Source organism: Osmerus eperlanus, chromosome 28, assembly GCF_963692335.1.
Source record: "Osmerus eperlanus chromosome 28, fOsmEpe2.1, whole genome shotgun sequence".
In the NCBI taxonomy this organism is placed as follows: domain Eukaryota; kingdom Metazoa; phylum Chordata; class Actinopteri; order Osmeriformes; family Osmeridae; genus Osmerus; species Osmerus eperlanus.
In genome coordinates, this window is record NC_085045.1 from 2,949,778 (window position 1) to 2,961,766 (window position 11,989).

At 50.7% G+C, this 11,989-nt stretch overlaps 1 protein-coding gene across 2 annotated transcripts; it reads right to left on the reverse strand.

Moving 5' to 3' along the window:
• Positions 1-71: 71 nt before the first annotated feature.
• Positions 72-9,154, reverse strand: paip1 (poly(A) binding protein interacting protein 1). Of its 2 annotated transcripts, none has more exons than XM_062454514.1 (11): positions 8,740-9,154; positions 7,869-8,035; positions 7,410-7,607; positions 7,164-7,276; positions 6,903-7,014; positions 6,327-6,452; positions 6,109-6,218; positions 2,231-2,348; positions 2,037-2,091; positions 1,842-1,923; positions 72-1,331 (listed from the first exon to the last, which is right to left on the reverse strand). In XM_062454514.1, exons 1-11 carry the CDS (start codon positions 8,933-8,935, stop codon positions 1,244-1,246), a joined length of 1,365 nt encoding a protein of 454 aa, XP_062310498.1. In that variant the 5' UTR covers positions 8,936-9,154; the 3' UTR covers positions 72-1,243. The 2 variants fall into 2 exon arrangements, with proteins under 2 accessions (XP_062310498.1, XP_062310499.1); XM_062454515.1 differs by having other exon boundaries at positions 6,112-6,218; positions 8,740-9,153.
• Between the last annotated feature and the right edge of the window lie 2,835 nt (positions 9,155-11,989).

An 11,989-nucleotide genomic window follows, 5' to 3' on the forward strand; every position in this document is an offset into this window, starting at 1 on the left:
TCTAAAGGCAGGTTTAGGATCCGACAATGAACAAGAAACAGGCCACACACAGATTTCAAAAGAGACAAGTCTCACATTGTAAAGGATTTATTGCAGGCAAAAAATACTGTAAATAATATGTACAAACTATAAAACAGATGTTCTTTTGTATGGGATCCATAGATGCTGGTAAAAACAAATACAGCTTTGGAGTAGTTTAACCAACAGTTCCTGTTTTCACTGACAAACAGTTTGAACAGCCAGAATCTGTTGGTATATCAACAAACATTTAATACAAAATCCTCCCCTGAAACAAGAAGTTGACACTCCTAAACAAATAGGATGCCAAGCATTTTTCTAAAAAGGCTAATTTGAACCTAGAGTATTGAAGGAAAAGGTCAAACATCCTTGAAGTTCGAACAGATTTTTAGATGATTCTGGACAATCAGTTTGTGGCTACCTGCTGGCAAAGTTTTTTTTTTTTTTTTTAAACCCATCCTCTTTATATGCATAGTCTGCTCTATGGTGCTTAGTTGCCAAGATGAACGATACATCCACGCTCTGACAGATGTCCTCAAAACAAAATGGATTCAAGTGGCATGGTGGCATGTTCAGTAGAGCCCAACACCAAGTGTGGACATTGGAGAAATATAGAAATGTACCTTTAACTAGGAATCTATACAGGAAAGATTCCATCTATTGTTCTACCTCCAACACTCAGCATTGTGTTCTACTGCATAAAGCACGGCGTGTCCCTCTGCTGGTAACTATGTACTCTCAATGATTATACAGTTAGTATAGCAATCAAACTACGCACATGTGATGACACTGAGCTGACTATGCAGATCAGTTCAGTCATTTCAGTTTAAAATCTAGTAATTCACAGCACACAGTTTCCTCCCTGTGGCATTCAGACTGACAGAGGGAAGAAATGTTTGTTTTTGTCAATGAAAAGAGTCCAAACTGAAGCGGAAAACAAAAAACTGTACAGCACCCAGAAAATGCAAACTTAAAACTGTCTTGAGGAACTTGTAAGATTAAAGGATCCAGTTGATTGTCCCCCATCTTCCAACTAACCCAAATCCACCAACACCTGAAACTGGGGTGCCAGGCAATGCAAACTATGCACAGGATTTCTAAAAAAAGAAATTCAATTAACAATTTGAATGCTAGTTCTCTTTGTTCTTCCCAGTAGCAAACATTCCAGAAAGGTCAACACCAAGGATACTGCATGTGCCTGTTCAGTCTCTCTCAACTTCCCCTCTCACTGTTTTCGTTTCATTTCCGATTCTAGACAGAACTTCTCAAAAGCTTCCTCAATTTCAGGGTCCATCTCGTCCTCGTCGAAAAGCCTGCAAAAATATTTAAAAGAAATTGTTTAGTGTACAGAACAACTTAAACCACAACAGTTGAAAGTCACACATACACACAAAAGAGTGAGGCATTAACGGGTTGCTAGGGGCCACGCCAGCTGAAACACCTCTTTGCTGACTCATCTAAATGGAAGGCTGTAGCTTCCCCTGTTGCATTGTGGGACAGACAATCCCCTCCAACTGACTGATGAGTCCAGTCGAGGGGCCCCCCGGTCAACAACCTTACACTGACAGGTCATGTGATATGGGTCAGCGGGGGCAGCAGCTATCCTAGGTCTGTGCGGCCATAAAACTACCACATCAAGCCCTATTTCTTTTTTTGTACGGGTGACTGCCTTCTATCAACTGGTATCTGTTCCGCACTAAAAATGCATGAAAACAGATGCGATCGAAAAGAGGGTGGTGCGTCCTAGGTGAGAGGTCAGTGGAAAGAGCAAATCCTTCAGGTAACGTCTACGTTAGAGATGACTTTCAACCAGTTAGACTCACGAGTCACTCCCGTTCTCCTCGTACAGATCAGGTTCTTCCCAATCTCCCCTGTCCAGAATCTCCTGGTATTTTTCAGAGTATTCTGAAAAGGAATAAGACAATCATGTGGAGGGTTTAGTGTCGAGGCTAAAGCCACGTTCCGTAGCTTTAGAAGTTTCCAGAGTGCAGTGCCGAGTGTGCATTTGATATGCTCACCTGGGTCGGCCGCTGTGAAAGGAGTACCATCTGTAGTGTAGAAGGTGGGTTCATTCTGGAAGAAAAAAAACACACCACAAAAAGAAGATTTTCAAAAATCGGAGCTTCAATCATTTAACTGTCGTAACCGATATAAAAATCCACAGATGATGGTGGCAGTTCTCCCTCGAGAGAACATTCCAGACTGTAATCACCATGAAGTAGTTGGGGTCGTTGTCGGGCGTGGCATCGCTGGCGGCGGCAGCCCCGAGGACACGCCCCCAGTTACTGGACCTCAGCTCCACCAGTCGCAGCAGCATCTGCTTCACGTCCCTGTGAGACGCAAAACACACACACACGGTTATGGATTTGCTTACTCATGTCCCCCCTACACCCACAGCCTGTCCCCCCTACACCTCACAGCCTGTCCCCCCTACACCTCACAGCCTGTCCCCCCTACACCTCACAGCCTGTCCCCCCTACACCCACAGCCTGTCCCCCCTACACCTCACAGCCTGTCCCCCCTACACCTCACAGCCTGTCCCCCCTACACCTCACAGCCTGTCCCCCCTACACCTCACAGCCTGTCCCCCCTACACCTCACAGCCTGTCCCCCCTACACCTCACAGCCTGTCCCCCCTACACCCACAGCCTGTCCCCCCTACACCTCACAGCCTGTCCCCCCTACACCTCACAGCCTGTCCCCCCTACACCTCACAGCCTGTCCCCCCTACACCTCACAGCCTGTCCCCCCTACACCTCACAGCCTGTCCCCCCTACACCTCACAGCCTGTCCCCCCTACACCCACAGCCTGTCCCCCCTACACCCCACAGCCTGTCCCCCCTACACCCCACAGCCTGTCCCCCCTACACCCCACAGCCTGTCCCCCCTACACCTCACAGCCTGTCCCCCCTAAACCCCACAGCCTGTCCCCCCTACACCCCACAGCCTGTCCCCCCTACACCTCACAGCCTGTCCCCCCTACACCCCACAGCCTGTCCCCCCCTACACCCCACAGCCTGTCCCCCCCTACACCTCACAGCCTGTCCCCCCTACACCCACAGCCTGTCCCCCCTACACCCCACAGCCTGTCCCCCCTACACCCCACAGCCTGTCCCCCCTACACCCCACAGCCTGTCCCCCCTACACCCCACAGCCTGTCCCCCCTACACCTCACAGCCTGTCCCCCCTAAACCCCACAGCCTGTCCCCCCTACACCCCACAGCCTGTCCCCCCTACACCTCACAGCCTGTCCCCCCTACACCCCACAGCCTGTCCCCCCCTACACCCCACAGCCTGTCCCCCCTACACCCCACAGCCTGTCCCCCCTACACCTCACAGCCTGTCCCCCCCTACACCTCACAGCCTGTCCCCCCTACACCCCACAGCCTGTCCCCCCCTACACCCCACAGCCTGTCCCCCCTACACCCCACAGCCTGTCCCCCCTACACCCCACAGCCTGTCCCCCCTACACCCACAGCCTGTCCCCCCTACACCCACAGCCTGTCCCCCCTACACCTCACAGCCTGTCCCCCCTACACCCCACAGCCTGTCCCCCCTACACCTCACAGCCTGTCCCCCCTACACCTCACAGCCTGTCCCCCCTACACCTCACAGCCTGTCCCCCCTACACCTCACAGCCTGTCCCCCCTACACCTCACAGCCTGTCCCCCCTACACCCCACAGCCTGTCCCCCCTACACCCCACAGCCTGTCCCCCCCTACACCCCACAGCCTGTCCCCCCTACACCCCACAGCCTGTCCCCCCTACACCCCACAGCCTGTCCCCCCTACACCCCACAGCCTGTCCCCCCCTACACCCCACAGCCTGTCCCCCCTACACCCCACAGCCTGTCCCCCCTACACCCCACAGCCTGTCCCCCCTACACCCCACAGCCTGTCCCCCCTACACCCCACAGCCTGTCCCCCCTACACCTCACAGCCTGTCCCCCCTAAACCCCACAGCCTGTCCCCCCTACACCCCACAGCCTGTCCCCCCTACACCTCACAGCCTGTCCCCCCTACACCCCACAGCCTGTCCCCCCCTACACCCCACAGCCTGTCCCCCCCTACACCTCACAGCCTGTCCCCCCTACACCCACAGCCTGTCCCCCCTACACCCCACAGCCTGTCCCCCCTACACCCCACAGCCTGTCCCCCCTACACCCCACAGCCTGTCCCCCCTACACCCCACAGCCTGTCCCCCCTAAACCCCACAGCCTGTCCCCCCTACACCCCACAGCCTGTCCCCCCTACACCTCACAGCCTGTCCCCCCTACACCCCACAGCCTGTCCCCCCCTACACCCCACAGCCTGTCCCCCCTACACCCCACAGCCTGTCCCCCCTACACCCACAGCCTGTCCCCCCTACACCCACAGCCTGTCCCCCCTACACCCCACAGCCTGTCCCCCCTACACCTCACAGCCTGTCCCCCCTACACCTCACAGCCTGTCCCCCCTACACCTCACAGCCTGTCCCCCCTACACCTCACAGCCTGTCCCCCCTACACCTCACAGCCTGTCCCCCCTACACCTCACAGCCTGTCCCCCCTACACCCCACAGCCTGTCCCCCCTACACCCCACAGCCTGTCCCCCCCTACACCCCACAGCCTGTCCCCCCTACACCCCACAGCCTGTCCCCCCTACACCCCACAGCCTGTCCCCCCTACACCCCACAGCCTGTCCCCCCCTACACCCCACAGCCTGTCCCCCCTACACCCCACAGCCTGTCCCCCCTACACCCCACAGCCTGTCCCCCCTACACCCCACAGCCTGTCCCCCCTACACCTCACAGCCTGTCCCCCCTACACCTCACAGCCTGTCCCCCCTACACCTCACAGCCTGTCCCCCCTACACCTCACAGCCTGTCCCCCCTACACCTCACAGCCTGTCCCCCCTACACCTCACAGCCTGTCCCCCCTACACCTCACAGCCTGTCCCCCCTACACCTCACAGCCTGTCCCCCCTACACCTCACAGCCTGTCCCCCCTACACCTCACAGCCTGTCCCCCCTACACCTCACAGCCTGTCCCCCCTACACCTCACAGCCTGTCCCCCCTACACCTCACAGCCTGTCCCCCCTACACCTCACAGCCTGTCCCCCCTACACCTCACAGCCTGTCCCCCCTACACCTCACAGCCTGTCCCCCCTACACCTCACAGCCTGTCCCCCCTACACCCCACAGCCTGTCCCCCCCTACACCCCACAGCCTGTCCCCCCTACACCCCACAGCCTGTCCCCCCTACACCTCACAGCCTGTCCCCCCTACACCCACAGCCTGTCCCCCCTACACCCCACAGCCTGTCCCCCCTACACCCCACAGCCTGTCCCCCCTACACCCCACAGCCTGTCCCCCCTACACCCCACAGCCTGTCCCCCCTACACCCCACAGCCTGTCCCCCCTACACCTCACAGCCTGTCCCCCCTAAACCCCACAGCCTGTCCCCCCTACACCCCACAGCCTGTCCCCCCTACACCTCACAGCCTGTCCCCCCTACACCCCACAGCCTGTCCCCCCCTACACCCCACAGCCTGTCCCCCCTACACCCCACAGCCTGTCCCCCCTACACCCCACAGCCTGTCCCCCCTACACCCCACAGCCTGTCCCCCCCTACACCCCACAGCCTGTCCCCCCTACACCTCACAGCCTGTCCCCCCTACACCCCACAGCCTGTCCCCCCCTACACCCCACAGCCTGTCCCCCCTACACCCCACAGCCTGTCCCCCCTACACCCCACAGCCTGTCCCCCCTACACCCCACAGCCTGTCCCCCCTACACCTCACAGCCTGTCCCCCCTACACCCCACAGCCTGTCCCCCCTACACCCCACAGCCTGTCCCCCCTACACCCCACAGCCTGTCCCCCCTACACCCCACAGCCTGTCCCCCCTACACCCCACAGCCTGTCCCCCCTACACCTCATGCCTCTCCACAAAGCAAGCCCTGTGCCCTGAATGGATCGACTGCAGGAAATCTGAATGTCAGTCGAAAGGGTAGGTGACGTTGTGTTCCCACCGCACACCTATCAGATCACAAACACCAACTTCCTCAAACCCACACACACACACACAACCCTCCACATCACACACACACCACCTGCTGCAGGTGGCATCCAGGACAATGTTTTCTGTTCTTTGGATCAGCTGGTCCATGTCGGATTTGCCCGCTTTCTTCCATGTGTCCTCCAGGACTGAGCCTGTCAACTGAAGGTCACACAAACACACATTAGGTTGGCAGGCGAGCATGAGGCTCAATGACTTCCTACAGAACCCCGGTACGGTCTGGACAGGCTGGCTCAGGTGTTCTCTCACCTTGAGCAGTTTGACCGCACAGATCAGGTTTCCGTCGACAGGGTTGGAGAACAAGGCGTTCATCAGCTCCTTCAGAGCGTTCTGCAGGATCTCCGCTCGACACGGTGGCCCCTTCGCACTCTTCACCTGGAGGGGAAACACACAAGGGGTCAGATGGCTGAGCGGTTAGGGAGTCGGGCTATTAATCAGAAGGTTGTTGGTTCGATTCCCCGGCCGTGCTAAATGACGTTGTGTCCTTGGGCAAGGCACTTCACCCTACTTGCCTCGGGGGGAATGTCCCTGTACTTACTGTAAGTCGCTCTGGATAAGAGCGTCTGCTAAATGACAATGTAAATGTCAGGTGCCTGTTCTCCTACCCTGAAGTACTCGAGTGCTGATGTCATGTATGTATTGTAACGTATGTAATGGTTTCTTTCATTGAAAGTAATGTATAGAGGGGTATTTCAACATGCAACCTCTTGATCTGCAGCCGTATGCTCTAACCACTGAGCTATCCCCCATCCCTGATAGAACGTTAATCTGGTTAGATGGTAGGAGAAGTGGTTGTCATGAGAACCGTGACCCGGGCCTCCTCACCTCCAGGTTGAGGTAGAGCTCTCCCAGGAACAGCACGTAGCAGTGGAAGCTCTTCTGGGTCTTCTCGTTACCCTTCACTGCTACATCTCTCTGCTCGTACTCTGTACGGCACCTGCAGAGGGAACAAGATGCGCAGAGAAGGAAGCAGTCAGACAAACGGACAGGGGAGAAAGTGCATTGGAGGTTTGCAAATCTGAAAGGATTTGAAGATTACATGAGAAGTGTATGCAACACGAGCACACTTTTTTTCCCCAAACGAACCTTTTGAGGAGAAGTTGCCGGAAATTGCCACTGGCAGGACTGATTGTAATATTATGAGACAGGTAGTTACAGAGTCGAGCTCCAGTGTAGGCAAAGTTTGGGATGGCGGTGGACTGCAAAACAAAGACACAAATTAAGAGTCGAATGATGTGAACTTAAAACAGTCTTCTTTCGCTTTAAAAGCATTATTCAGAAACCGTTGATGTTGAGTGTGTGTGAGAAAGAGAGCGTTCCAGCATCGCCCACCTGAGTGTATATCAGCTCCACTAGATCCTGAAGCAGCTCCTCCGTGGTGACCCAGGAGTTCAGCATGTAGGCCATGTGCTCGACATCCGTCTCAAAGGATCCCGGAGAAGAACTTAGGTGGGCGAGAAACTCTTCCACCATGTCAGAGAGTGACTCCCCCCCATAAAATCCATCGCTGCCATCTTCCCAGACAGGCTCCTGCGATGGGAGATAAGATTGTAGAGTGATTAGCTTGGACATTGCTACTGTAGCTCACTTGATAAGACAGCACATCAATTCATTATTGCTTTCTGGCATGGTTACCAACGTGACCTTATTTTTAAACTAGAGCGATAAAAGACGTAGACTTGATATGCTATATTATGGATCACAAACAATCTAGGAAATTGGCAAACCTATGTAGCCAGCTCCTTAAAAATCATCATTATTTGTTTCCGTGATATCGTCATGTAGGCCTACCTCGTCATATACCTCGTACTGGCTGACTTGGCTGGTGGTTGGAACAAACTCTTTAGCGTTAACCGACAGGGTAGATGTCTTCACCAAGTCCAAGTTGCGCCCCTGCGATGCTGGCGTGCTGTTGTTAGTGTGTGTGGCTGGGTGTTGTTTGCCTGCTCTTCTGCCATCTGGAGACACAAATATACACCCAGTTTGTGAATATTGTCATTTGATTATTTGTATTAGCTCTAGTCATACCGTAGCAACATCCTACAACAGCTGTAAAATGCTGTTGAACTGCTTTCTCCTGGGCCAAATAATCTACATTGCTAGAGTAGCTCTTAAAATAGAGGTTAAAGTTAAAATCCAACAATACTCGTTATAATTGAAGTGCTAGAGATCATAAATAGAGTATCTGACCTAGTTGCTTTAGTGTGCTTAATTTAGAAGCTGTCTCAACGTCTGCATTAGCAAGCAGGTTCATGTGACATTGATACAGTAGATAGCTCTAGCCTAATTAGCTTTGTGCTTACTACTAATGCTAGCACTCGCCACCTGAAACGTTCAATTTGTAGAAAGCTGGGTACTAGTTTATTCGTTGGTAATGTTGAGGCGGCAATCAGAGCAAATTAATAGCTCGTTATGTAAAGAAGACGGCGTAATAGCTAGTAAGCTAGATACTGTACAACAAAGTTAGCTAGTCTTCCTAGGTAGAGCTAGCTAACGATGAAATATGAACGCGACAGCTGGACAATTCATGTTCATCTGGGGACGCTAAGCTAACCAGCTAGCTAGAGTAGTACAAGCAGGTGACATGCCATGGTTGGTTGTTGACATGCACCACCCACCAACAATCGGGTCAAATACGAAATAGTCTATACTCTTGTCTTACCTCCGCCGATTGCATCGCCACCGCTGCCCGTGTTGTTCTCAACCAAGGGTGGCGAAGTCCGAGGCTGTCTCAGCGGCTCCCGTTGGTTGAAAACATAGGTTTTGGCATCCCTATCGCCTCCACCTGCACCGGTTGACTGTTGACGAGTTCTCCCTGCCCCGGGAGCTCGGTCAAAATTTTCTGTTATATTTGACATGGCTTGTTTGGTGGGGAGGGGGCAAGCGTGAGGGGCCTGTTGAAAGGCACGACTCACAACAGCATTCAATTAAAAAAAATAGCTACCGGATTCGTTTAGTTCTCTAGCTATTATCCGTTAATATACGGAGGAATCCAGCCCCTACCCTATCTCGCTTTCATATTTACAGTTTCTGTTTCGAAGCAGGGTGAAGCTAGCCTCAGTCAACCTCTTTTCCGGTTGATTTTATAAATATATTTCAAAATAAAGGTCACGAGACGTTGAATGTGAAGTTAACTTTCTTTCCCAAAACTTGCAGTAAAATAAACAGATTGCAGTTACCATAACATAAGCAAGAACATAAAATTATGTTAAAGCTAAAGAGTAAAAAAAATTGGGCTCAATTAGGGTTACTGAGAGAAAACGAGCTCTTTGCCGCCATCAGAATATGTAGTAACACTGAAACACATTGGTACTATAACACATTAAAAGTTACCATCCCGTATATTTTAAAATACAATCATTGAATATGAATAACATGTTATTTGAGAAAATGTAGGTGGTGGGGGGTATCGTTTTAAAAGATAAACGTGCATTTATTTGATGAAAAAACATTACCCCCTCCAAATAAATATTTTATTTATCTTAGAGAAGTTTACCCTTTCTCACAAATTGAAGATCTAGGACTGCATTAGCACGTCTCAGACTATGCTCCTTGTTACAACGAATTGGCAAAACCGGACATTTAAATGAGGTCTATCGAGGCCAGTTTCACGATGATACCAGAGCATTCTCTGACGATACTCTTATTTCTACCGGATATGAACACATACCGCTATATCCTAAGGGGGCCACTTCCTTCAACAACAAATCCGATTACCCACCTCCTCTATACCTGAACAAGATAGCGACCTCAAGGGACAAGGAGTGATAGAGCAACCAACAGTCGCAGTCCAAGGGATGTTATCACAACATGGCTCAACTGGAAATCCACAAGGTCTTTCGTGGGAATAAAGAAATGTATTAAAACAAAAACTCAAATCGTACGATGGGGTGTGTAAATCAGTTTATCAGTGACGGAGTGATTGGATGGATGAAAGTCAGTATAGGGTGTTGTGTGTTCCAACTATAAAAATAAATCCATAATCAAAAACAACTTGTCATATGGGGGAGATGGAGGCTTCAGGAATGTTGCAGGCTCATTTAAGGTATCTGGACCCAGGTGTGCCTCATCAGCACAGGTGTGCCGCATAAGGACCGACAAACCTCCCAGCTTCGCGCACCGTTCTCTGCAGCCAAACAGAACAAGGAAAATTGACGTTTCATTATTACCTCGACTCGTTTCTCATATTATTGTTTTTTCTTGCAGTGCAAAGCTTGTCTCTAGGTGGCAGAACAGACCTGCAGTTGTGATAAGGAACTTGAACCCAATACTATGAGCACATTTGGTAAGAATAGCACATAATGTGGTATTGGATTATAACATATTATAACTTGAATGACATCTTAAGTAATAACACACTATAGATTTAAGTATTACCGTCGTAAACTGTAAACATGCCTCCAACATATCTGATTCCCTGTGGTGAATTCAGTACATAAACTTCTGATACATTCAGTTGTGCAGCACAAGTCTCACATCAAACAAAGAATAAGTACGATTGGATGCATTTTGCCCATGTTTCCATTTTCAGTTGCCCTAGCTCAGTGGTTCTCAACCCTGGTCCTCAGGGCATGTTTTAGATGTTTCCCTGGCTCCAACACACCTGATTCAAATAAATGTCTCGTTATCGAGCTCTGTAGGAGTCTGGTAACGAACATGCATTTGAATCAGGTGTGTTGGAGCCAAGAAACACCTAAAACGTGCAGGACGGGGGTTCCCTCAGGACCAGGGTTGAGAACCACTGCCCTAGCCTGATGCAAATGTGCCAAAGTTAAATGTAAAAGAAAGCTTTCTGCAATCTGCTTGCACACATACTTTCCCACACATCCCCACAAACACAAGTTTTGATGCACTGGGCTTTCATGTTAAAAAACAAAAGTGTATTCATCCATCACAGATCAATGGGGGCCTGCATACTCTGTCCCTGTAGTGGAAGGCAGTTAAATCAATGCCTGATTAATAATTCTAATTTCACCACTTTCTGGCCAAACGTTATTATAATCACATTCTACCTGGGCGTTGAATAAAGCATTGTTCACTACAGGGATGACATCTTTCTCTGGCTGTCTAATGTGGTTTCTTTCTTCTGCCATTTCCCACCACAGTTAACGTACTTCCTATTTATAAGCCATGTGGTCATTCATTATCAGTTGTACCTCCCTTTTTTGTCTTTCTGACAAGCATTAGTTTCTATCTTTCTGCTCACAGCTGTTCAAGGTCTCTGGAGTAACAAATGAAGAAACATGTCTGCGTAATTTATCTCTTCGCCGCCATGTGGTCGGCAGGGGCAAAGGTAAGGTTTCTTGTGAGACAAATATAACAGTTGATGATGTGGGCTGTGCTTGATTAGTAATTAAACATTATTGGCCTTGGGGCCCTAATTCTTGGGTTTCATCTTAATATTAAAATGTAGAAATACTGAAAGTCTGACAATATCAATACAACATAGCTTACAATCTCCCATGAAACAAACCTGTCAATTATCTGGTTCACATTTCTTCCTGGTGGGATAGGTAGCAGGACTTTCCCTTCAGCGATATATGGGAGCCCTCAAACCTCTGATTACAATATTATCACAACTTCAGAATACATTAGATTGAAACTAAGTGCTTTTTGGGTCCTTGTATTTCTTTCTCTACCATTGAATGGTACAGAACCACCAAGGATGCTTGAGGCACAAAGGCCCAGAGTATTCTCAGGAGTTAACACTCTTAGGTTATGAGGAGTTGGGGCAAATTTGCCCCTAGTGGACACTTCACTAGGGCACACAACTCAGTATGAAGATACAAGAGAGGAACCATTTTTCATATAAAAGAAGTGCTTGATAAAGACACCCGAGAGGTTACAGACTGCCCACGGCAGGATGAAAATAAACGCATGGAAATGTAGTAAGAAAGACATTTGGGATAGCC

Bases quoted from the DNA above. Each gene is read 5' to 3' on its own strand.
- paip1 (XM_062454514.1), bottom strand. From the start codon at position 8,935: ATGTCAAATATAACAGAAAATTTTGACCGAGCTCCCGGGGCAGGGAGA. The intron at 8,036-8,739 runs GTAAGACAAGAG...TTGTGTCTCCAG, and splicing joins TGGCGATGCAATCGGCGGAG to ATGGCAGAAGAGCAGGCAAA. The intron at 2,349-6,108 runs GTGTGTGTGTGA...TGCGTCTCACAG, and splicing joins GATGCCACCTGCAGCAGGTG to GGACGTGAAGCAGATGCTGC.